At 39.0% G+C, this 26,440-nt stretch overlaps 1 protein-coding gene and 1 pseudogene across 8 annotated transcripts in view; both read right to left on the bottom strand.

Annotated features, from left to right (window-relative positions):
• MARCHF8 (membrane associated ring-CH-type finger 8) overlaps window positions 1–26,440 on the bottom strand; it is a 118,924-nt gene that overhangs the window by 52,573 nt on the left and 39,911 nt on the right. For all 7 annotated transcript variants that reach the window (XM_017518801.2, XM_017518807.2, XM_037735013.1 and 4 more), the window contains one exon: window positions 12,714–12,893. In XM_017518801.2, coding sequence (XP_017374290.1) covers window positions 12,714–12,815 — 102 coding nt within the window. In that variant the 5' untranslated portion in view covers window positions 12,816–12,893. The remainder of the gene's footprint in view (window positions 1–12,713; window positions 12,894–26,440) is intronic.
• On the bottom strand, window positions 877–2,089 carry LOC108296334 (annotated as a pseudogene). The gene has a single exon (XR_001821816.2). The product of XR_001821816.2 is annotated as a Y-box-binding protein 1-like (transcript).

The raw sequence follows: 26,440 nt of genomic DNA, 5'->3' as shown, positions 1-26,440 counted from the left end.
GTGTAGATCCAACAGCAGTCCCCTGCTGATTTTAAAAAACAAAAAACCAGACTTCCAAAATGTGGTAAATTGATTTCTTAAGAAGCAAACATGAAAAACACACAAATTCAGCATTAGGATGACTGGATGAAAAGGTTGACAGCTCATTCCCTATGCAAAAGTGGTATGGAAGAAAGACATAAAACATTTCAAACCAGGTGTGATGGCTTACTTCCATAACCCCAACACTTGGCCTCCCAAGTGAGCTATAATTACACCACCACCACTGTACCTCAACTTGGCAACAGAATGTCTCCCCTGTCTCTTAAAAACACAAAACAGGCCAGGTGCGGTGGCTCACACCTGTAATCCCAGCACTTAGGAGGCTGAAGCAGGTGGATCACAAGGTTAGGAGTTCAAGACCATGTTGGCCAACATGCGGAAACCCCATCTCTACTAAAAATACAAAAAATTAGTTGGGTGTAGTGGCATGTGCCTCTAGCTCCTTAGGAGGCTGAGGCAGGAGAATCACTTGAACTCAGGAGCCAGAGGTTGCAGTGAGCCGAGATCCTGCCATTGCAGTTCAGTCTGGGTGACAGGGTGAGACTCCGTTTCAGAAAAACACACAGACACACACACACACACACACACACACACACACACACACAAAACAAAACGATTACAAATGGGATCTAATTAAACTTAAGAGCCTTTTTTTTTTAAATTATTTAAGATCTTTATTAACAGGTCCTTGCAGTTTGTTGACTTTTTTGAAAAAATCAAGTTGTAAACTTTTACTACAAATTAAAAATGAAGTTCTTAAAAATCTCAACTTGACCAGGTATGAAACAATTTAAAAACTTTTAAAGGCGTATTGAGAAAAACCAGGCTTTTTAAAAAAAACACGTTTGTTATTACCAAAAAGAGACATCTTTAGGTGAAAATAAAAACCCCATGCTGCATAGATAATGCAGATAGTTCTATTTATCTGGTCAACGGGCAAAAGCAAGCACTTAAGGTCTTCAGCTCCAATCTTTTGTTCATTTCTTATTGCTGGAATTTCTTATTTCTTCTTGTTGGATGACTAAACCGGATGATGGTAGAGATGGTAAGCCGTCATTTACTCAGCCCTGCCCTGCTCAGCCTCAGGAGCAGACGAATTCTCAGCTGGTGGATTCGCTGCTTTTGTCTCTTTGCCATCTTGTGGTTTAGGGTTTCCTGGGCGTCTGCGTCAGTAATTGACGTTGCGGCCGTACTGAGTTGAGGTGGCTGCTGACCTTGGGTCTCATTTCCTTGATTTTCTTTATCCTCTTCATTGCCATCCTCTCTAGGCTGTCTTTGGCGAGGAAGGCCCCCCTACAGAATCGTGGTCTATATCCCCGATACATATTCTGCCTCATTGGTCTACCTTGTTCTCCTGCACCCTGGTTGTCAGCACCCTCCATCACTTCTCCCTGCACAGGAGGGTTGGAATATTGTGATCGACGCCCATAGGGTCTCCGCATGTAGTAAGGTGGGAACCTTCGCCTGCGGTAGGGCCGGCGTTGTTGGGCCTGGCCTTCGGGAGCACTCTCTGATCCCTCTGTCTTTTCCCCACTCTCACTATTGTGGTAGTTTTGCTGGTAATTGCGTGGAGGACCCCTACAACGTGGATAGCGTCTATAATGGTTACGGTCTGCTGCATATTTACTGCCTTGAACTGAAACGCCACCAGGACCTGTAACATTTGCTGCCTCCGCACCCTTTTCTCCTTCAACAACATCAAACTCCACAGTCTCTCCATCTCCTACACTGCGAAGGTACTTCCTGGGGTTATTCTTCTTTATGGCAGTCTGGTGTACAAATACATCTTCCTTGGTGTCATTCCTGTTGATGAAACCATATCTGTTCCTTACACTGCACCATTTTACTGTTCCCAAAACCTTCATTGTGGTGACCTTCTTGTCCCTGCCGGCAGGCGCCGCCAATGTGAGGCCGCCGGGGCCACCGCTCCCTGGGCCGCTGCCTGTAGTGCCGGGCTTGGTGTTGGCGGCGCTGAGGGCGAGGGCGGCAGGGGGGCAGCGGGCGACTGCTGGGTCTCGGCCTTGCTGCTCATGGTTGAGGTGATGGTGATTGGGGCCAGCTGTGGCAGCTATGGTTCCTCCCGGGATGTGATGGTAACTAGGCCATAGGCCGGCGGCGGTGGCGCTGCTCAGGGCTCTCTGGGGTCCGCTCTCCGCTCCCGCTACCGATCCAACTCACTTAAGAGGTTTTGCACAGCAAAAGAAACTATCATTAAAGTGAACCGGAAACCAACAGAATAGGAAAAAATTTTTTCAATCTACCCATCTGGCGACTAAACCAGAATCTACAAAGACCTTAAACAAACCTACAAGAAAAAAACAAACAACTCCATCAAAAAGTGGGCAAAGGATATGAACAGACTCTTCTCAAAAGAAGACATTTATGCAGCCAACAAACATGAAAAAAAGCTCATCATCACTGGTCATTACAGAAATGCAAATCAAAACCACACTGAGATACCATTTCATGCCAGTTAGAATGGTGATCATTAAAAAACAGGAGACAACAGATACTGGAGAGGATGTGGAGAAACAGGAACACTTTTACACGGTTGGTGGGAATGTAAATTAGTTCAACCATTGTGGAAGTCAGTGTGGCTATTTCTCAAGGATCTAGAAATAAAAATACCATTTGACCCAGCAATCCCATTACTGAGTATATACTCAAAGGATTATAAAATATTGTTATAAAGACACATGCACACATATGTTTACTGCAGCACTGTTTACAATAGCAAAGACTTGGAACCAACCCAAATGCCCATCAATGATAGACTGGATAAAGGAAATGTGGCACATATACACAATGGAATACTATGCAGCCATAAAAAAGGATGAGTTCATGTCCTTTGTAGGGACATGGATGAATCTGGAAACCATCATTCTCCGCAAACTGACACAAGAACAGAAAACCAAACACTGCATGTTCTCACTCATAAGTGGGTGCTGAACAATGAGGACACAGGGAGGGTAACATTACATACCAGGGCCTGTTGGGGGATGGGGAGGCTAGAGGAGGAATAGCAGGGGATAGGGGAGATTGGGAAGGAGTAACATTAGGAAAAATACCTAATGTAGATGACAGGGGGGATGGAAGCAGCAAACCACCATGGCACGTGTATACCTATGTAACAAACCTGCATGATCTGCACATGTACCCCTGAATGTAAAGTATAAAAAAACAAAAACTATTTGATGCACAAATGAATGAAAAAAATATGTGTGTGCAGTCTATTTCTATTCATGTGCAAGTATTTTTTTAGAGGAAACCAAACAATATGGAAAAAATATACAGTAAGGTGACCATGAATAAGGCATTTATCTTGGGGGCTGTTTTATTCCTGTGTAAAATAAGGAAGTCATCTTAATAACATCACATATCAAAAGCCGTTAACAACTATTACAGAATACTAGGACTATAATATTATTTATTGAAATCTCTGCATTAAAAAATAAATTTGGGGCCCAGTATGGTGGCTCACATCTGTAATTCCAACACTTTGGAAAGCCAAGGTGGGAGGATGGCTTGAGGACAGGAATTTGAGGCCAGCCTTGGCAACAGACCAAGATGTTATCTCTACAAAATAAAAAATTTATCCAGGCGTGATGGTGTATGCCTACAGTCCCAGCTACTCAAGAGGCTGAGGTGGGAGGATCACTTGAGCCCAGGAGTTCAAAGCTGCAGTGAGCTATGATCACGGCACTACACTCCAGCCTGTGAGACAGAGTAAGACTCAGTCTGTAAATTAAATAAATAAAAGCATATTTGAGTGGTTTTCTTATTTTCAACAGTTACTGACAATATCGGAAAAATTATCTGCCACCTAGCTGTCCAGTTCTCCTAGGACAGCTACAAGACAGAGTAGTAACAACCAAGAAATCATAATCATGAAGTCCTACAGTGATACCTAGACAAGTGTATTCATACACCACCTTGACTCAATTTATATGCAACACACTGAAACCAGCTGCAAATGCTTCACTTACCACATAACCAGATTAGACTCTTGGTTTTACCTAGATTATGTGAACTCTTAACTAGCAAACTCTCACTAGACCAAAATCCACAGAGGTCAGCTACAGTTATTCTGTGCATTCTTTCTGTCTCTAAACTCTGAAAAATACAGCAAACCATTACCAGTTCCCAAGTTTTATGTGAGAATTGGCTGAGATAGGGAAGTCTATAATATATAAAATAGCTGGAACTGACATTGTTGGTTTTTTACTAACATTTAAAATTGCAGGACCTCAAAGCTGCACATACTTTTATCTGCATTTAAGCTTCAAAATCTATATATGCAAAAGAAAATACAGCAGTTCAAACTGGTCAACTTGAATTTAATGTTTCATAATAACATGCTCTTTTTTAATCTCTAGAAGACCATCCCAACTCCTCTTTATTCTCAAAGAAAACAAGCCCACAAGGCAGAAAATGACCATTTAGTAAAGAACTCATCTTTGGTTCTTAAATGTTAAGCATGCTACAACTTTCTATACATGCTTGAGCCAACTAGGAGATACTCCCAAGGGATTTCAGTGATAGCTTTGATTACCAAATAGGAAAAACATGCTTGGAAGCAGAAGTGAAAGAATCACTCCAGGGACCAAGGACGGATAAACAGGTGACAAAGAAATTCTGGTTTCCAAGTATGAGAATATTAATCTCTTAAGGCCCTTGCAGGTAAGGTAGATGGATGGTTCAAGAAGCCACAGAAATGATCTCACAGGTGGTGATGCCTAACGAGACAGTAATCTGCAACAGGTTTATTTTAAAGATACATACAGTATTCATATCTTCATGTACACATACTTCTATATAAAAGATAGAAATGGTCTAAAAGACAGTAACTAGAATGCTGAGAGACTCAACTAATAATATGTGAGATGAGGGACTTTTATCCTGTAGAGTAAGACTGGCAGTTCCTAGAAGCAAAAAGTAAAAGTGTCAGTAAGAGAAAGCTATAGGGAGTTTGTTCTTATAATGGATCTCAAATCTCTGGTAGCCAAAAAAAACCCCACAAAATAACTGCCTTCAGAAGTAGTGGGTTAGCATCAGGGGAGATGCCCTAATGGTGCCCTAAAAACAAACTGGCCATGATAATACAGGGTAGGTTCAAGCATTAATCTGGGAGTTTGCTTACATGGCTCTGGAGAGACTGTAATGTTAAAACTCAAGTTTTCTCCAGGTTCCTTATATTAGGTTTTTATTATTTAAAAGGGAAGAATTCATCTAATAGAGAAAAGAGAATAATTTTTCTTTTTTTTTTTTTTTTTGAGACAGAGTTTCATTCTTGTTGACCAGGCTGGAGTGCAATGGCACCTCGGCTCACCGCAACCTCCGCCTCCCAGGTTCAAGCGATTCGAAAAGAGATTAATTTTTAAGAAGTAAAAGTGTGGTGATTCTGTCTAAAAATATTGTTATCACTTGAACATTGTGAGGTCATTTTTTCAAAACATGTTAGGTACAAGTGAATACAATATGATCTGTCAACAAAATTGTTCATATTAGTGAACTAATATGAATTAGTTCACTCGTGTATTTTTAGAGCAAATATGAAATGTGTTTACATGACCATCATCCTGATGCTGCACGGTAAAATCCTCCTTTTCACCTCAGTGGCAGGACAATAGGCCAAAAATAGGAGTTTGTAAATATGTAAAAGAAAATACCACTTTTATTTTCTATGTAGCTTAAATATAAGTTGATCACCTTTCAGGAATCCTGGGATATAGACCAGTTCTTTCAGGATCTCGTTTTCAAGGAATACAGGGCAGAAAGTTGAAAAATGTATTTTTTCGGACAACCTTGCAACTTGGGTTCCAGATATGTAGAAGAATTCCACATAATTTATGCAGAGACTCCACCCTGAAGGAGGGGGAGAACAACTCCCCAGTCTTTAAAGGTGGCCTATGCATAGTGACTTCCTTCCAAAGAATACAGTACAAAAGGGGAGAAAAAGAGTAACTTTACAGTGGAAAACCTGACAGTCACTATCTCAGCCAGGTGGTCAAGAAAAACAGTCATAAATCATGTTGATAGAGTGTACTTGATTTGTTGTGATGAAATAGTATATTATATCTGTGGACTTTGTTCTCAAAACCTATAACCCTAGTCTAGTCATGAGAAAAACATCAGACAATTCCCAGTAGAAGGACATTCTATGAAATATTTGATCAGTTACTCTTCAAAACTGTCAAGGTAATCTAAAACAAAGAAAGTCTGAGAAGCTGTCACAACCAAGAGGAGCCTAAGGAGATACAACAACAAAATGTAATATATTACATCCTAGAGATGAGATCTGGAACACAAAAGCAGGGAAATCTGAATAAAGTGTGGACTTTAATTATAATGTATTCATATTAGTTCACTAACTGTGATGAATGTAGCATATTATTTTAAGGTGTTAATAATAGGAGAAACTGGAAGCTCAGTTCAAGATGGCTAAGTAGAAGCAGCTAGTATGTAGCTGCTTGGATTACAGATGTGAGCCACTGTGCCCTGATCGGTATCCTTTAAATGAAGCATTTAATCCATTTACATTTAACACTCATATGTAAAGTGTTGTTTCTGTCATACTTTGATCTAGTTGCTTTATAGTCTCATGCATTAATTGTTTTTAAAGACCTATGAATTTTATACTTTTTTTTTTTATACTTTTGTGTGCTTTATGGTGGCAAGTATCAACCTTTCATTTCCATGTTTAGAACTCCCTTGAGCGTTTCTTGCAGATCTGGTCTAATGATAACAAATTCCCTTAGTGTTTGCTTGTGTGGGAAAAACATTTATTTCTCCTTTATTTATGAAAATTTAGCAAAGCAATAGATTTTTCTTTAAAAGAAAAAGCGGAACTCCTGAAAATGAAAAATTTTATAAAAAGTTTTTTTTTGTCTTAGATTTGTTTTCTGTTGGAGATGGTTGAACTTCTTCAAAATCAATTATTTTTAATTATTTATCAGGTGTTACAAAGATCTCATTTTGATTAGGATCCATTACTAGAGGTAATGTGATCCTTTGTGGGTGTTGTAACACTTTTTTTAATACATCCAGAATTATTCAGTTTCTTCTCATCTGAATAAACTACCTTTTTCTTATATTTGAAGAATATTATTGCCAGGAGCGGTGGCTCACGCCTGTAATCCCAGCACTTTGGGAGGCTGAGGTGGACGGATCAGGAGGTCAGAGATCAAGACCATCCTGGCCAACATGGTGAAACCGTGTCTCTACTAAAATATAAAAAATTAGCTGGGCATGGTGGCATGCACCTGTAGTCCCAGCTACTTGGGAGGCTGAGGCAGGGGAATCACTTGAACTCAGGAGGCACTTTAGCCTGGAAACAAAGCAAGAAAAATTACTTTCATTTGGGCAGGATTCCCTCTCTTGAGGATATGACTATAATTTATGTTGTGGAGGGTTTTCTGACTTTGGTTTTGTGTACTTTCAGGTGGTAAAACATTTCCTTGGTTATAGATAGTCTTAGTGTGATCACTTTCTCAAATGCCAGTTACAGTAGCAATGTACTGGGTGTATGAGCAGGCTCATGTTCTCTTGCAGAACTGGGGTGGCAGGAGTTTTGATATAGTTATTTCTTTTATGGAGGAAATTATGAAATACAGTTGAAAGCTTTAAAAATAAACTGGACCAGCCAAAAGAAACTCAGAGTGTGCAGACAGGTCTTGCAAATTACCAACGTCAGAACAAATTAAAGAAACAAGAATTTTTAAAAACGAAGAAAGCCTTCAAAAAGTATGAGATTAAATAAAACATAAAAACCTATGAGTGCTAGCTATTCCTGATGGAGAAGAAAAAATTAAAAGTTTGGAAAACCTATTTGAGGAAATAACTGAGAGAAAACTTTCCTAGTCTTCCTACAGATTTAGACAATAAGTTACAAAAGGTTAAGAGAACTCCAGGTAGACGCATTGCAAGATAAGACTTCACCAAAATAATCATCAAACTATCTAAAGTCAGTGTGAAGGGAAAAATCCTAAAAAAGTATCTAATCACCTATAAAGAGAATTGCATCAGATTTACAGTAGACTTCTTAGCAGAAACTTTGCAAGCCAGAAGAGACTGGGGTACAATTTTCAGACTTCTTAAAGAAACAAACAGTTAACCACAAATTTTATATCTCTGTTTGCTGATGATATCATTTTATGCCTGGAAAATCCTAAGACTCCTCCAAAACACTCCTAAATTTGATAAATTAATTCAGTAGAGTTTCTGGACACAAAAATCAATCTATAAAAATCAGTAGTGTTTCTTTTGTTTAGTTGGGTTTTGTTTGTCTGTTTTTGAAACAGGGTCTCACTCTGTTACCCAGGCCGGAGCGCAGTGGCATGGTCATGGCTCACTATATCCTCAACCTCCTGGGCTCAAGTGATCCTCCCACCTCAGCATCCCGAGTTGCTGGGACTACAGTGCTACCACACCCAACTAATTTTTGCATTTTTTGTTCAGAGGAGGAATCAGTAGCATTTCTATACAATAATAATAATCAAGCTAAGAGCCAAACCAAGAAGTCAATCCCACTTACAACAGCTACCAAAAAAACAAACAAACAAAAAAAAAAAAAACCTAGGAATATACTCAACCAAGGATGTGAAAGATCTCCATAAAAAAAAACTACAAAATACTGATGAAAGAAACACAGAAGACAAACAAATGGAAAAACATCCCATGATCATGGATTAAAGAATCAGTATTATTAAAATGACCATACTATCCCCAAAAGATACCTGCAGATTCAATGCAATTCCTATAAAAATACTAACATCGTTTTTCATGAAATTAGAAAAAAAATCCTAAAATACATATGGAATCAAAAAAGAGCCTGAATGGCCAAAGCAATGGTAAGCAAAAAGAACTCTTGAGACATCATATTACTTGACTTCAAATTGTACTACAAGGCAAATCGTACTACAAGACAAATGGGACTTAATTATAATAAAAAGCTTCTACACAGCAAACAAATAATCAACAGAGAAAACAGACAATCTACAGAACAGGGGAAAATAATTGCAAACTATGCATCTTACAAAAGACTAATTTGCAGACTCTACAAGGAACTCTACTCTTAAAAAGAAAAAAATAACCCTATTAAAAAACGGGCAAAGGACACGAACATACATTTTGCAAAAGATGACATACAAATGGCCAAAAAACATTTAAAAAGTTCAACTTCACTAATCACCAGGGGAATGCAAATTAAAGCAATGAGATACCATTTCGCACCAGTCAGAATGGCTATTATTAAAGTGTCAAAAACCTTAATAACAGATGTTGGCAACAATAAAGATAAAAGGGAATGCTCATACACTGTTGTTGGGAGTGTAAAAATAGTACAGCTTTATGGAAAACAGTATAGAGACTTCTCAAAGAACTAACAAATACCATTTAATCCAGTGATCCCACTACTGAGGATCTATCCAAAGGGAAGGAAATAATTATATCAAAAAGACACATGCCCTCAAATATTTACTGGAGGACTACTCACAACAGCAAAGATATAAAATCAGTCTAAGTGCCCATCAATGGATGACTAGATAAAGTAATCCACACCATGTAATATTACTCAGCTATTAAAAAAAAGAATGAATTCACGTTTTTTGCAGCAACATGGATAGAAATGGAGGTAACTATCTTACCTGAAATAACTCAGAGCAAGTCAAATATCGATCACACAAGTGGGGGCTGAAAAATATGTACACAGGGGCATAGAGAGTAGAATAATAGACACTGGAGACTCAGAAAGGTGGGACGATGGGAGTGGGTAAGGGAGGAGAAACTACTCATGGGTGCTATGGACACTATTCAGGTGGTATTTACCACTATGCAATATACCTGTGTAACAACACTGCACTTGTACTAAATCTATAAATAACATCCATATAAGAAACTGGGTATCAGGTATATGAAAATACTCCATCCTAGCTTAACAATTTTTTTGTAAATCTAAAACTAGACTAAAATAAACTTTTTTTTGAGATGGAGTTTCACTCTTGTTGCCCGGGCTGGAATGCAATGGCACAGTCTTGGCTCACTGCAACCTCCACCTCCCAGGTTCAAATAATTCTCCTGCCTCAGCCTCCCCAGTATCTGGGATGGATTACAGGCATGCACCACCATGCCCAGCTAATTTTGTATTTTTAGTCGAGGCAGGTTTTTTCTCCATGTTGTCCAGGCTTGTCTCAAACTCCTGACCTCAGGTGACCCGCCCACCTTGGCCTCCCAAAATGTTGGGATTACAGGCATGAGACACCATGCCCGGCCTAAAATAAACTTTCATAAAAATGAAACCAGGCCAGGCGCAGTGGCTCACTTGCAGTCCCAGCAAACTCAGGAGTTTGAGATCAGTCTGGGCAATACCAAGACCCCGACTCTATAAAAGGAAAGAAAAACTTATCCAGGTGTGGTCTATACTCCCAGCTACTCAGGAGGTTTATGCAGGAGGATCATTTGACTCCCGGAGTTTGTGGCTGTGGTGTGCTCTGTTCACACCACTACATGCTAGCCTGGGTGAGAGAGCAAGATCTGTATTCAAAACTAAATAAAAAATAATAACAAAAATAAAAATAAAACTGAAGATATCAAGTGAGGGAAAAAAGCAAACTCAGAATAGTCATACATGATAGGAATGACAGAAAAGGGCATTAAAACTGTCATTATTGTGGTATTTCATAGAGTCAGAAAGTTGAATAGGGACATGGGAGATATAAAAAAGATCCAAACCGAATGTCCAGTGATAAAAACATGTCTGAGATTAAAAAAAAAAAAATACACTAGATGGAATTACTGGCAGATTAGAAACTGAAAATGCTAATAAACTTATAAACAAAGTAATTGGAATATCCAAAATAAAATGCAGAAAGAAAAAATAACCTTAAAAAATTAAAAGTGCAGCAGTGGACAACTTTAAGCCAGTCAATGTGTATAAAAGAGTCCCCAAAGAAAGAATGGGGGGACAGAAAAATTATCTGAAGAATAGCCAAAAAACTCCAAATTCTACAAAAACTGTAAACCCACTGATCAAGTGTTTTTTGAAAAATACTATATTCTGGGGTTTAAAATTTATTAAAAGACAATAACAAACAAGCCAGAAGGAAAGAAATGAAAGTATACTATTGTAAGGTTCTCATATTGTATTTGAAATAATACATCATCTTGACAGCAACATGACCCCATATCACTGAAACTGAATTCATATTCATTCATTCATTAACTGCACTGACTACTGTATAAAAGTCATTAACCCTCCATAGAAGATTACAGATACGGGCTTCAGCGAGGGTGTGTTAACAGATTAGACTAAGGTAACAAATGGATTTGAGTCTAGGTGAAATGCAAGGGTTTGCTCTTCTCCTGGGATTCAGAAGGAATAATATCTTCCAAGCACAGGAGGATCAGAAATCATAGTGAAAGATTTTGGGTTGAACCTGTGCCAGGAAAACTGCATAAATAAAAATGGGCTCCACTGGACAAAAATTTACCTTTCAAATCAATCCTGATGCCACATTTGAGATCCTAGAAACACAATCACCATTTTCATCCTGTGCCATTGCTGCTGAAGCTCTCATGGGGCCCTGCAAGTTCCTGGTTCAACTGCTCTTCCACTTCTGTCACCTAATCTGGGCTCCATGACACTCTGAACTGTCAGGCTGCCACTGGATATTCAAAGTATCCCCACACTAAGGTGAGACAGAATAGTTTCTCTTTCTTTCCAATACCAATCAAAATCCCAATTCTACAAATAATTGATAAATGCCATTTATTTAGACCTTAAAAATCCCATTAAATAAAATCAATAAGGCTTTATTAAATATCCACCTACAGTAAACCTGCAGTGAGAGTGTATATCAGAAGAATATTCCTTCCTGACCTACCTGTTGGACATTTTTCTTTCTCTATTCCAAATGAGTTTGTATAGCTTCCTCATATACACATGGCATTGGACTATATGTTTATGTTTCCCAAAAAACTTTTATGCTGGAACTCTAATCCTTAATGTAATGGTATTTGGAGGTAGGGCCTTGGGGAGACAATTAGGTCCTAGGGGTGGAACCCTCTCAATGGGATCAGTTCTCCTATATGAACAGCCACATGACAGGGTGCTTTCTTCCTCTCTCCATGCCATGTGAGGACACAACAAGAAAGCAGCTGTTTGTAAGTCAGGAAGTGAGCCCTCACCAGAATCCAACCATGCTGGCACCCTCATCTCAGACTTCCAGCCTCCAGAACTGTGAGAAATAAATGCTTGTTATTTAAACCACCCAGGCTATGGCATTTTGTTACAGCAGCTAGGGCAGACTAAGACACATATTTAAAAATTCCAGCCATCTGGTGCCCAAATTTGACATTACAATAAATAGGGAACTAGCAGCATCATGTTCTGAGAATCCAAAGAACTCAGTCACAGTGATTAACCAAAAATAATCAGGCAGATTTATCCAATGAAGTTAAGACATTTATAACTACTTACAAGCACAGTAGTTTACACCAAAGTCTGAAAACCTAGAAATCTACCAAAAGAATTCCTTCTGAGTACAACTATTTGTGTGCTTATCAGTATATTATCAGAGAGAACCTTGATCTTTAGAGTTTACCCATTGTTCTAGATCACCTTTAATGAAAATTTAATAAAAATAATGAAACTAAAAAAGATATTCTCCCAGTACCTGTTCCTCCCTCTCCTTTTCTTTGGTCTTACTTCTGTAGACTCTAGCAGAGGTGGCATCCTGGGATGGAATGGCAGAGATCTGATACAGTGGCATGCTCATCCCAGCCTCCTATCTGGTCGTCTTCTTCACAGAGGAGAGTCTCCACTGGTAGAGTCATTTTGGGCCATGGATTTCAAGCTGAGAGAAAATGAAGAGAGAAGAAACATAATTCAGCTAAAACACTTAAATTTCCAAGAGTGAGCTTAACATTTTATATTCATATTTCTATTTTAATAAGTTATGATGAAATGAATGTTTGGTCTGCAAAAACAATAGAAGATAAATGTCCAGGAGAAAAATTCTAAGATTACTCATAATAAGATGGGAGTACCTGAAAGAGGCAGGTGGATCGTGTACGTGCGTAATCTGAGATTAACTTTCCATTGGCTACTTAGGTTTAAAACGAAGCAGTGCCACCATTTATTTTAAGAATATTTTTCAAGTTAAACTTTTTTTTAGCATGATCAAGCATTCATCCTGAAATAAGCAGTGACCTTTCCTTAAAACCACTGCCTGTGAGTCCACATAATGGTGAAATCAGAGGTTAGGAAGTCCAAATTAAATTCAAGATATCTATGATCCATACTTAACCTTCCAAAAGTATAGACTCTACACTAGCTGTTGGCAAACTTTTCCTGTCAAGGGTAAGATACATATTTTAGGCACTGTAGTCCAAGTCTGTTCCAGCTAATTAACTCTGTCACTGTGTAGCATGGAAGGAAGCACCCACAGAGAGCGTGTAAATGAATGAGAGTAGTTATGTTCCAATAAAACTTTATTTACAAAAATAGGCAGCAGGCTAGATTTAGCCTATAAGACTGCAGTTTCCCAAACACTGCTATAAAGGGTTTCCTAGGGAATATGAAGGGTCACCATGACAAGCCTACGAACCATGGGAAAGGCTGCCCTTAGGTAAAATAACAGTGTCTGCATAAGCTGTCTTCAGTGATTCAACGTACCCCTGCCCTTTTTCTGGTCTTCTCTTACACATCCTCCAAAATGTCTAATAGCTGAATTGCGTGTTGTTCTCTTTCCCCACTGAGATCTGTCCAACTCTGTATACAAAATCAATTAAACATAAATTGTCCAGAAGGTTTAATGTAGTAATGTTTCATGTTGTTCAAATTTTAACAGAGAATGGAAGCCTTCAACCAAAAGAATGAATCTCAAATTTGGAGGTTTTCATTTGGTAACCATGTGCTAGGGTGGTGGGTGGGGACAGGGGAGGCAGTAAGTAGGAAAAGGAAGGGTAAACAACAGGGCCTGACAACCCCAAGGTCACATTTGATAAGCGGTCACTCTACTTCTCCCAAAACTCTACACTGGACCAAAGGTAGGTGTCTGTAAGGTACACTACACCAAGGTGCACTCTTGGCAGTGCACCTAAGCAAGCAGAGGAGCACCAGGACTCACAAAATGGCCTCCTTCACACAATTCTCAAATCAATGAACAACAAAAGGAACAAAAACTGGGAAGGAGCAACACATACAAGAAAATCAGCTAAAAGAATAATCTGTTTATAAAGTATAGTTTTATAGTAAGTGAGTAATCATTAATAATAATAACAACAACAAAAAAACAGGAAAATAGAGTGGGTGATGTGAGTGTCTAAACATCACATACCACCTACTCTATTTCAAGCCTTTGATGAGGCTGGCACAAGATAGAGCACTACTGTGCCCAAAAAACAGTCTGAATGTTTGTATTCAAGCACATTACACAAGACAAGAGGCACTTACTGAGGAGCTTCCTTATACTCCCTGGGAGATCATAGCAGTCAGTGGTAAGCAGTTTTTTCATCACTAATACACTAAAGTCCTCTGTTACAGATGGCAAAATCCATGGGGCCTCGTGGAACACTTAGCCAAACTGACCATAGCCACCTATCACACCAATAGCTGCCTCTGGTGCTTCTGATATAATCATCATTATTACATCATTGGTACATGCCCATAACAAGCCTGAAAAGGGCTATGTATGGTATAGAAACACAGGTACAAGAGGATCTCAAAAATTGCCATTGAAGTTAGTCTTCTGATATGCATCACCATTGCAAGGCAACAGACCTCTAAGTCTGCCTAAAGCAATCTCCCTCCTACGTCAAGATAAAAGTGAGTGGGGCTGGGCACAGTGGCTCACGCCTGTAATCCCAGCACTTTGGGAGGCCCAAGTGGGTGGATCATGAGGTAAGGAGATTGAGACCATCCTGGCCAACATGGTCAAACACCATTCTATTAAAAATAAAAAATTAGCTGGGCACAGTGGCACACACCTGTAGTCCCAGCTACTCAGGAGGCTGAGGCAGAAGAATCGCTTGAACTCAGGAGACAGAGATTACAGTGAGCCAAGATTGCACCCACTGCACTCCGGCCTGGAAACACAGTGAGACTCCATCTCAAACAAAACAAAACAAAACAAAACAAAACAAAACAAAACAAAACAAACAAAAAAATGAGTTTACAAACAAACCATAAAACAGACCATGCCATTTTTTATGCATGAAAAGTATAAAGCATATATTACTCACATTATTTTCTTTGCATAATAATTTCCAGGTATCTTTTATAAAATTAATCTTTAAGTAAGAGTAACAGTTAAACCTCAGCACTTTGCTGAGGGCTTCAATTTGACTAATGCTAACTTGCAAAATATAGCACACCTAACATGAGCATACATATCTAGAAGAGCTGGACTGCCAAAGTTCGTTGTTTAAGAAACTGGAAATGGATGTCCAATGTTCAGGAATCAGAAGATTTAATATTGTTAAAATGGCAATTCTCCCCAAATTGATGTAGAGAGTCAAATCTCTATCAAAAATGGAGCTGACTTCTTTACAGAAATCTGACAAGCTGATCTGAAAATTTATACGAAATTCAAGGTACTCAGATTTGCCAAAACAACCTTGAAAAAGAAGAACAAAGTTGGAGAACTCACATTTCCAGATTGCAAAACTTACTACAAAGAATCAGTATTCAAGACCATGTGGTACTAGAATAAGAAAAGAAAGATCAGTGGAACAGAATTTAGAGTCCAGAAACAAACACACATATCTATAATCAACTGATTTTCAAGAAGACTCTAAGACCACTCCTTGGGGAAAGAGTACTCTTCAACAATGGTGCTGAAACAAACGGATAGCCATATGCAAAAGAAATCTGGATCTCTTCCTCACATTAACAAAAAATAGACAAACTATACACCATCAAAATAAAAACTTTTATGCTTCAAAAGACGCCATCAAGAAAAGGAAAAGACAGCCACTCATGGTGATTCACACCTAAAATCCCAGAACTCTGGGAGATCAAGGCAAGGGAATCCCTTGAAGCCAGGAACTCAAGAAAGGCCTGGGTAATATAGCAAGACTCAACTTCTATTTACAAATTAAAAAAAAAAAAAAAGGTGTTAAGACAACTGACAGAATAGAAGAAAAATTTTGCAAATCCTGTATGTAATAAGTGATGTGTATCTAGAATACATAAGGACTCTCTTACAACTCAGTAATATAAGGACAAGGCCATGTGCAAGTAGCTCACACCTATAATCTCGGCATTTTGGGAAGCTGAGGTGGGAGAACAACTGCTTCACGCCAGGAGTTCAACACCAGTGTGTGCAACATAGCAACGCACCAACTCTACCAAAATGATAATAATAATAAAGACAAATAACGTAATGAAAAATGGGTTACTCAGTATCATTAGCCATCATGAAAACACAAATCAAAACTATCAGATATAACTTTAATTATTTTCATAATTAAAGACCAATAGTTAAGTGTTGGCAAGGGTATTTGTGAAACTGAAACCCTCATATACTGCTGGTGGGAATCTATGCAGCGGTTTTGCAAAATAGTCTGGCTCTTTCTCAGAATGTTAATATATGTTATTATATGACTCAATAACTTCACTCCTAGGGTATACACATCCAAGAGAAGTGCAAACATTTCCTCACATGAAAATTTGTCCATGAATGTTTGTATCACATTATTCACAAAAGCCAAAAAGTGCAAACAACCCAAATGTCCATCAAATGATAAATGGATAAATCAAATAAGCTATATCCATTCAATGGAATCAAATTCAGCAATAAAAATAAAGTAATGACATATGCCACAATATGGATGAACCTTTTAAAAATTATGTTAAGTAGGCTGAGTGTGATGGCTCGTGCCTATAATCCCAACACTTTGGGAGGCCAAGGCGGGCAAATTGCTTGAGCCCAGGGGTTCCAGACAAGCCTGGGAAACATGGCAAAACCATATCTCTACAAAAAATTCAAAAATTAGCTGGGTATGGTGGCGCACGCCTGTGGTCCCAGCTACTCAGGGGGCTGAGGTGGGAGGATCGCTTGAGCCCAGGAGGTTGACGCTCCAGTGAGCCAGTATGGCGCCACTGCACTCTAGCCTGGGTGGTAAGAGTGAGACCTTGTCTCAAAAAAAAAAAAATTATACTAAGTAAAAGAAGCCAGTCACAAAGAACCATATATTATATGAGGACAAGTTGTATGGAATGCCCAGAGGAGATAAATCTGTAGAGACAGAAAGTAGAGCAGTGCATGCCAAGAGCCGGGGTAGGAATGGGTAAATGGGAGGAAGTAGTGGCTTAAATGTTTTAGTTTTAGGATAATGAAAACAGTCTAAAATTGACCATGGTGCTGGTTGTAGAACTTCTGAGTATACTAAAAGCCACAGAAATAGTAAAAGGACTAAGATAGATAGAGAAAATTTTAATTTTTCCTTTGTATTATCCCTAATCTAACTACTCTAGATGACATGATGTCATCTAGAGTAGTTAGATTAGGGATAATACAAAGGAAATGGGTGACAAGAGCAAAACTCTGTCTCAAAAACAAAACAAAAAGACTGTGTCCATGTGTACAAACATAGGGGCTCTTAACATCAGCCAGTGTTGCCCTATCTCACCCTTCCAGTTTTGAGAAGGCAACAGAAAGAGTACAAAGTCAGTAATCAGAAACCTAAGTTCAAAGCCTGGCTCTAATTGCAGATATTGGGGCAAACTGATGAATTTCTAAGCTGTTTTGTTTCCTTGTCTGTAAAAGAGAAGAGTAATCATGTCTACTCAGTTCAAAGGGTTATTGTAAAGATTAAAAAAAAAAAACTGTCCAAGCTGGCATGGTGGCTTACGCCTGTAATACCAGCACTTTGGGAGGCCAAGGCAGGTGGATTACCGGAGGTCAGGAGTTTGTGATCAGCCTGGCCAACATGGCAAAACCCCATATCTACTAAAAGTACAAAAATCAGCCAAGTGTGATAGTGGGTGCCTGTAATCCCAGCTACTCAGGAGACTGAGGCAGGAGAATCCCCTGAACTCGGGAGGCGAAGGTTGCAGTGAGCTAAGATCATGCCATTGCAATCCAGCCTGGGTGACAAGAGCAAAACTCTGTCTCAAAAACAAAACAAAAAGACTGTGTCCATGTGTACAAACATAGGGGCTCTTAACATCAGCACATCTGCCAGCAGGCTTTTCCAAGCATTTGCAGTGATTTCTCTCACTGCATCACAAAAACCTGCTGGTTTGCTTTGTCTTTCCAGTACTATTTTCTGACCCCCAAGCCTCAGTCAAACACAGATTTACACAACTGGGACCTTGAATCCTTTCTAACATTTACGTAGGATCCAGCCTGACTCAGAGGAAGCAAGGTTGACAACACCCTCCCTAAAGGGGAGTGGCAGGAAAGGCCAATCCTGAAGACTAGTATGGCTTCACAGTCAAATTGTTCTATGCTCTTTCCAGATAAGTCAACATAAATGAAGATTCTGCCCATTCCAACAACAATGCTTGGGACAGATAATAAAGTGGGGAGCTAGGAGAAGACAAATGCCAGTTGCAGCATCTTAAAGGAACAGTTACCCCAGGAACAGTTTACATGCCTCCCTGTACCCTTGTTTTCAAGGTACCAGACTCTAGCAGCTCCCTGCTCCTCCCTGCTGTAAACTGTATCTTAACATTCTGACTGGCATTGTTAGAATCAACAACTTGAAGCTAAGCCTGTCTTTATAAGGAGTACATTTCACGTAAAAAATGAGAATTCCATGCACAGCAGCCAAAAACAGAAGAAGCAGTAAGGGGAGTGAGGAGATCAGTTCTAGATACCAGCACTGAATGATCAAAGAGCCAGACTTAAAGCAGTGCATAGGGAGGGAGAAGCGAGGCCATTTGAAAAGGAGGACTAACATAACCTAGTGAGGGATCTAAACTGTCCCATGGTTTCTGGCTGTACACTCACACTACAAGGATGCACAGAAGAGCAGTGGGGGACAGGGGTACACTCAATGTGGGCAGACTGAGCTTCACATGCCTTTAGGAAATCAAAGACATGTTCACAAATGCATACTGGGAGTCACTAGTATGTCAAGACACATTAACATACAGGGACAGAGAATCAGTCTTTTATGTCCTTTATGACATTATGTAGAACCTGTAGAATCAGTCATTTCATGCTAGAAATAAATGCTAAAGTCCAGTATCAATATCTAACATAAAAAAAAAAAAAAACCTCTATCTTGAGCCAGGCGTGGTAGCTCAACAGCAAAGATGGAGTAACATATAATCATGGATACCTAAAAAGAACTAATGACATGAATAATAAAAATCACGCAAGTGAAAATATAAAGCAATTATAACAACAACAAAAAACATAGAAGAAAGAAAATGTAACAATTTGGCTTTTAAATGAACAGTATAAATTTCAATACAGACAATGGTATAAACATTACAACGAAATAAGCAATACTGACATAACCAAACTGGGAGGAAGGGAAGAGGGAAGTTGGGATAAAAAAGGAAGTCAACAGATAATTGCTAACGCTTATAAGTCAAGAAATAGGATGAGCATATTATTTGAAAACATGGAAGCAACTCTCAGAAGACACATGCGGCTGCCTAAAGGGAGCAGGATGAGGACTGCGGAGGAGCAGAGCAAAGAACTACTGTTTTTCATTCTGGGACACTGGGTATACCAAGCTCCTAACCACAGTTCTAAAATTCAGAAAACTACAAAAAATTAAAAAAACAACAACGACAACACTCTAGCCTTTCTTTACCTATTTAACACTAAGACGTGAACTCTTTTGGGGCCAAAATCTGACCTGAACTGATAGAAAGCTACTCAAAACTATACTTATGTTACTTAGTGTTGGGGTTTGACTTGCAGGCCCCAACCAGAAGCTTTTAGAAAAACCTCTTGGCCTTCCAAGAAACCTTGCAATTATTCTATAATGTTTATAATTTTTGCCAACCACCTCGATTGATCCTCCACAACTTAGTGTAAATACTACATACACTTCAATGCAGAAATAGTAGCACATTTGAGTAAGGGATCTTACCCCAAGCCTTGATGGCAGTATCTGGTAATTTACAGTATATGTAACCAGGCCTAGTGGCTCATGCCTGTAATCCCAGCACTTTGGGAGACCAAGGTGGGCAGATCACAAGGTCAGTAGTTAAAGAACAGCCTGACCAATATGGTGAAACTCCGTCTCTACTAAAAATACAAAAATTAGTAGTCCTGTAGTCCCAGTTACTTGGGAGATTAAGGCAGAAGAATCGCTTGAACCTGGGAGCCAGAGGTTGCAGTGAGCCAAGATTGTGCCACTGCACTCCAGCCTGGGCAACAGAGTGAGACTCCATCTCAAAAAAAAAAAAAAAAAAAAAAATTATAGTATATGTAGCAGATTACTTTCCTCAAATCCTGAGAATTTCTAAATTCCAAAATATTTCTGATCCAAGAGTTCTGAATAAGAGAGTTTCGGCTTACCATTCATTTTTCAAAATGAAATGTATTACCTTGATTACATGTATTTTAGTACAAGTATTATTTTTTAGATTTTGAAGATATTTTGAAGAAATCAGTGGAGAGAAAGTATAAAGAGAGTAACAGGTGTGAGACTTGTATAACCTTAAATGGATCAACACCTAATTCCACACACTTTCCAAAAGAGGCATTATTCCCGGATCATTATTTAGGTAATGAATAAAGAGGTTCCCTTGTCTCATTAAAAATTTGAAAAAGTGGGGCCGGGCGCGGTGGCTCAAGCCTGTAATCCCAGCACTTTGGGAGGCCGAGGCGGGTGGATCACAAGGTCAAGAGATCGAGACCATCCTGGTCAACATGGTGAAACCCCGTCTCTACTAAAAATACAAAAAATTAGCTGGGCATGGTGGCGCGTGCCTGTAATCCCAGCTACTGAGGAGGCTGAGGCAGGAGAATTGCCTGAGCCCAGGAGGCGGAGGTTGCGGTGAGCCGAGATCGCGCCATTGCACTCCAGCCTGGGTAACAAGAGTGAAACTCCGTCTCAAAAAAAAAAAAAAAAAAAAAAATTGAAAAAGTGAAAAAATTTCACTTGACTCCTCATTCATATCCTGCTGTTGTCCCATCTACACTACTCTTCTAGGATAAGGGGTCTATGCTCACATTCAACATTTCTTCACTTTCTATACATGTTTCAACTAACTGTAATCTGGCTTCAGTACAGTAAGGTCAACAGTGCTCTCCATAGTAAGCCTAAAAATTGTTTTCCAGCTCTCATGTTATTTGACTTGATACTTTTACTCTCTTCCTAGTCTTAAAATACTCTTTTCTTTGACTTAAATGATGTAACACTGTCCTACTGTTCCTCCTGCTCCATCTCTACCTCTGCAGATCTATCTCCTATAGCACAACATTGTATGCTGAGATTCCTCAAAATTCCATTTAACCCTCTCTGATTCTCAATCTGTGCTTCCTTTTCCTGGGTGATTTAATCCATAACTTTGGGTTGTATGCCCACCTTTTACAGATGTTATTTAAAAAGAGCATACTGATAAATCATATTTTATTGAATTTAAAACTTTTGTACTTTAAAAGATACCATTAATAAAACTGAAGATAAGCTACAGACTAGGGAAAAAACACTTGGCAATGTATCTGATAAAAGACTTGTATCTAGAATAAAGAAAGGATGCCTACAACTCAGTAAGACAAATACAATTTAAAAATAAGCAAAATATATTAACAGACATTTCATCGAAGAAGATATATGAGAGTCAGGCATGGTAGCATGTGCCTGTTGTCCTAGCTATTTGGGAGGCTGAGGCAAGAGGGTCATTTGAGCCTAGGAGTTCAAGGCTACAGTGAACTATGATTATGACACTATATTCCAGTCTGGGCAAGAGTGAGACATTGTCTCTAAAAAAAAAATAAAATAAAATAAAATAATAAAGATACATGAATAGCTAATAGACTCACGAAAAGATGCTGCTAATTAAAACCATGATATACCACTATACCCCACTAGAATGGCTACAATCAAAAAGACAGTCAATACTAATTGTTTGATACAGAAAAATTAGATCCCTGATGTACTGCTGGTGAGAATATAAAGTGGTATAGATACCTGGAAAACAGTTAGGCAGTTTCTTAAAAAGTTAAACTTATCATACAACCCAGGAATTGCAGTGTTCCTTCAGTCCCCTCAACCTCCCAGCATCTCCCCACCACAGACTACATTATTCTCGCCTGCAAGGCTCTTCCTTCCCCTTTTGGTCTAACTAACTCTTCCTCAACCATCTGACCATCCTGACAGAGGAAATTCCATATTCATTGGTCTTTATAGGATCAATGAAGAAACTCTATTTCATTAACAATTTTCACAGTTAGAATGTTAGACTTACTGAGCTCTTTTAATTAATAACTTTCTCCCCTACTCAGCCATAAGCTCCCCAAAGGCAGCATCTCATTTTGCTCCCTTTTGCATCTCTTTTTCTGTGGCCCAATGCCTATCACAAAAGATCTATTCAATAAATGCTGGTTGGATCAATCTCCCTGAGACAGCAGCCAAAAATGTCTGAGAATTTCATTTTTAACTCAAACTTCAAATACCCTAGTGGAGATTTGGAAAGCACTAACAAAAATTCAGTATTTGTCAACCTCGTACAATTCATTTCAAATGGAAGAAACCACTGATCTTTAAATATCTGCAGCAGACTGACCATATCAAACTTAGCTGAAATTTGTAATGGAATTCAAATATAGTGGAATGTAATCTAAGTATCTTTAAGAATAATTCTAAAAGATGGAAATTATAAGTAGGTAAGAATTACTGATAAAAGCATTTTAAGACAGAGGAAAACTTAAGTGTCTTAAGTTACAGATGAGAAATTTCAACCTTTGAGTCAAAAACCTAATGCTGGACAGATAGCATGTTACAGAAGCTTGCTATCAAACAGTTGAACAATTGCCCAAATATGCTACTGCAAAGCCTTCTTCCCTTCACTCATCCAGGGAATAAGGCTGCCCATGCCACACTCGCTGTCTCACTTTCACTTAACCACTGGTTAGCAAGGCACGAATCTTAAGCTATAAAGATTGCCTTCCTCCTGCCTTTCACTGAAATGAAGACCAAAATTAAACTTGAAAGCTCTGAGAAATTTCAGGGAAGATGACAGAGAAACACTATAAGGTCTCAATATGCTACCCACTAAATAAAAAGTCTGATGCAAAGTTTTGTTATTTGGGCTTGGCCTGTTAAGGGTGCCCTGTCTCACCATTCCTATTCAACACAGTACTAGAAGAATAAAGGGTATTCAATTAGGAAAGGAGGAAGTCAAACTGTCTCTATTTGCAGACGACATGAGTGTATATTTAGAAGACTCCATCGTCTTAGCCCAAAATCTCCTTAAGATAAGCAACTTCAGCAAAGTCTCAGGATACAAAATCAATGTGCAAAAATCACAAGCATACCTATACACTAATAGACAGAGAGCCAAATCATGAGCAAACTCCCATTCACAACTACCACAAAGAGAATAAAATACCTAAGAATACAGCTAACAAAGGATGTGAAGGACCTCTTCAAGGAGAACTGTAAACCACTGCTCAAGGAAATATGAGAAGACAAAAACAGATGGAAAAACATTCCATACTCACGGTTAGCAAGAATTAATATCGTGAAAATGGCCATACTGCCCAAAGTAATTTACAGATTCAATGGTATCCCCATCAAATTACCACTGACCTTCTTCACAGAACTGGAAAAAAACACCTTAAACTTCATATGGAACCAAAAGAGAGCCCACATAGCCAAGACAATTCTAAGCAAAAAGAACAAAGCTGGAGGCACCAGGCTGCCTGACTTCAAACTGTATTACAAGGCCACAGTAATCAAAACAGCATGGTACTGGTACCAAAACAGAAATGCAGACTAATGGAACAGAACAGAGGCCTCAGAAGTAACACCACACATCTATAACCATCTGATCTTTGACAAACCTGACAAAAGCAATGGGGAAAGGATTCCCTGTTTAATAAATGGTGTTGGGAAAACTGGCTAGCCATGTACTGGAAGCTGAAACTGGACCCCTTCCTTACAATAAAATTAACTCCAGATGGATTAAAGATTTAAACATAAGACCTAACACCATAAAAACCCTAGAAGAAAACCCAGGCAAAATCATTTAGGACATAGGCATAGGCAAGAACTTCATGGCTAAAACACCAAAAGCAATGACAACAAAAGCCGAAATAGACAAACAGGATCTAATTAAACTTAAGAGCTTCTGCACAGCAAAAGAAACAATCATTAGAGTGAACTGGCAAGCAACAGAATGGGAAAAATTTTTTGCAAGCTACCCATCTGACAAAGGGCTAACATCCAGAATCCACAAAGAACTAAAGCAGATTTACAAGAAAAAAACAACCAACCACATCAAAAAATGGGCAAAGGATATGAACAGACACTTTTCAAAAAAAGACATTTATGTGGCCAACAAACATATGAAAAAATGCTCATCATCACTGATCATTAGAGAAATGCAAATAAAACCACACTGAGATACCATCTCACGCCAGTTAGAATGGTGATCATCAAAAAATCTGCAGACAATAGATGCTGGAGAGGATGTCAAGAAATAGGAATGCTTTCACACTGTTGGTGGGAGTGTAAATTAGTTCAAATATTGTGGAAGACAGTATGGTGATTCCTCAAGGATCTAGAAATAGAAATGCCATTTGACCCAGCAATTCCTTTACTGGGTATATACACAAAGGATTATAAATTGTTCTGTTATAAAGACACAAGCACACATATGTTCACTGTGGCCTTGTTTACAACAGCAAAGACCTAGAATCAACACAAATGTCCATCAATGATAAGATTGGATAAAGAAAATGTGGCACATATACACCATGGAATACTATGCAGCCATAAAAAAAAGATGAGCTCATGTCCTTTGTAGGGACATGGACAAATCTGGAAACCATCATTCTCTGCAAACTGACACAAGAACAGAAAACCAAACACTGCATGTTCTCACTCATAGGTGGGTGTTGAACAATGTGAACACATGGATACAGGGAGGGGACCACCACACATTGGAGTCTGTTGAAGGATGGGGAGCTAGGGGAGGGATAGTGGGGGTGCGGAGATTAGAGAGGAATGACACTGGAAGAAATGCCTAATGTAGGTGATGGGAGGATGGAGGCAGCAAACCACCATGGCATGTGTGTACCTATGCAACAATCCTGCAAGATCTACACATGTACTCCAGAACTTAAAAGTATTTTTTTCTTAAAAAAAACAAAACAAAAAACTATTAACTTTAAGAACAATGAGTTCATTTTAAAATATAAAAATGAGCTGAATTTTTTTTTTTTTTAATTCATAGTCTCACTCTGTCACCTAGGCTGGACTGCAGTGGCATGATCTCAGCTCACTGCAACCTCCACCTTCCTGGTTTAAGCAATTTCCCTGTCTCAGCCTCCTGAGTGGCTGGGATTACAGGTACATGCCACCACGCCTGGCTAATGTTTTTGTATTTTTAGTAGAGACTGGGTTTCACCATGTTGGCCAAACTGGTCTCCAACTCCTGACCTCAGGCAATCCACCTGCCTCGGCCTCCCAAAGTGCTGAAATTACAGGAGTGAGCCACCATGCCCGGCCATGAACTAAAATTTTTTAATGCAACAAGAATAAACAAGGCCAGGAGTGGTGGCTCACACCTGTAATCTTAGCACTTTGGGAGGCCAAGGCCGGTAGATCACTTAAGCTCGACTTTCAGACCAGCTTGGGCCACATGGTGAGAGCCCATCTCTACTAAAAATAAAAAAAGTTTGCTGGCTGTGATGGCACACACCTGTGGTATCAGCTACTTGAAAGACTGAGGTGGGAGGATCACTTGAGCCGAGGGGACAAAGGCTTCAGTGAGCCAAGATCGCACCACTACACTCCAGCCTGGATGACAGAGGGTGATCCTGTCTCACAAACACACACAAAAAAATAAATAACTACCAGAAAATATATATGCAATTACCAATAGTGAAGAAATCCTAAGACATAAAACATATCCCACAGACTAAAGTTTACCCAAAAACAAAAGGCTGAAGTTTGTTAGTTTTGCAATCTCCTAATTTAGAGCATTGCCAGGTGTAGTGGCTTGTACCTGGTAGTCCCAGCTCCTTGGGAGGCTGAGGTGGGAGGATCACTTTATGCTAGGAGTTCGAGACTAGCCTGGACAACATAAGACCTTGTCCCCCACCAAAAAAACTCAGAGCATTACTAGAAGTAATAAAGGGTACAATTAATGTTAAATAAAACAATAATAAATAAGCAATGTGGAAGTGGAAAATAAAATCCAAACCATAAATGTTTACACAGATAATAAAGTATCTAAAGAAACTGAAAGGTACAGAAA

Source organism: Cebus imitator, unplaced genomic scaffold (genome assembly GCF_001604975.1).
Source record: "Cebus imitator isolate Cc_AM_T3 unplaced genomic scaffold, Cebus_imitator-1.0 Scaffold704, whole genome shotgun sequence".
Lineage (NCBI taxonomy): Eukaryota > Metazoa > Chordata > Mammalia > Primates > Cebidae > Cebus > Cebus imitator.
The sequence above is the reverse complement of the archived record's forward strand: the minus strand, read 5'-3'. Positions and strand labels throughout refer to the sequence as shown.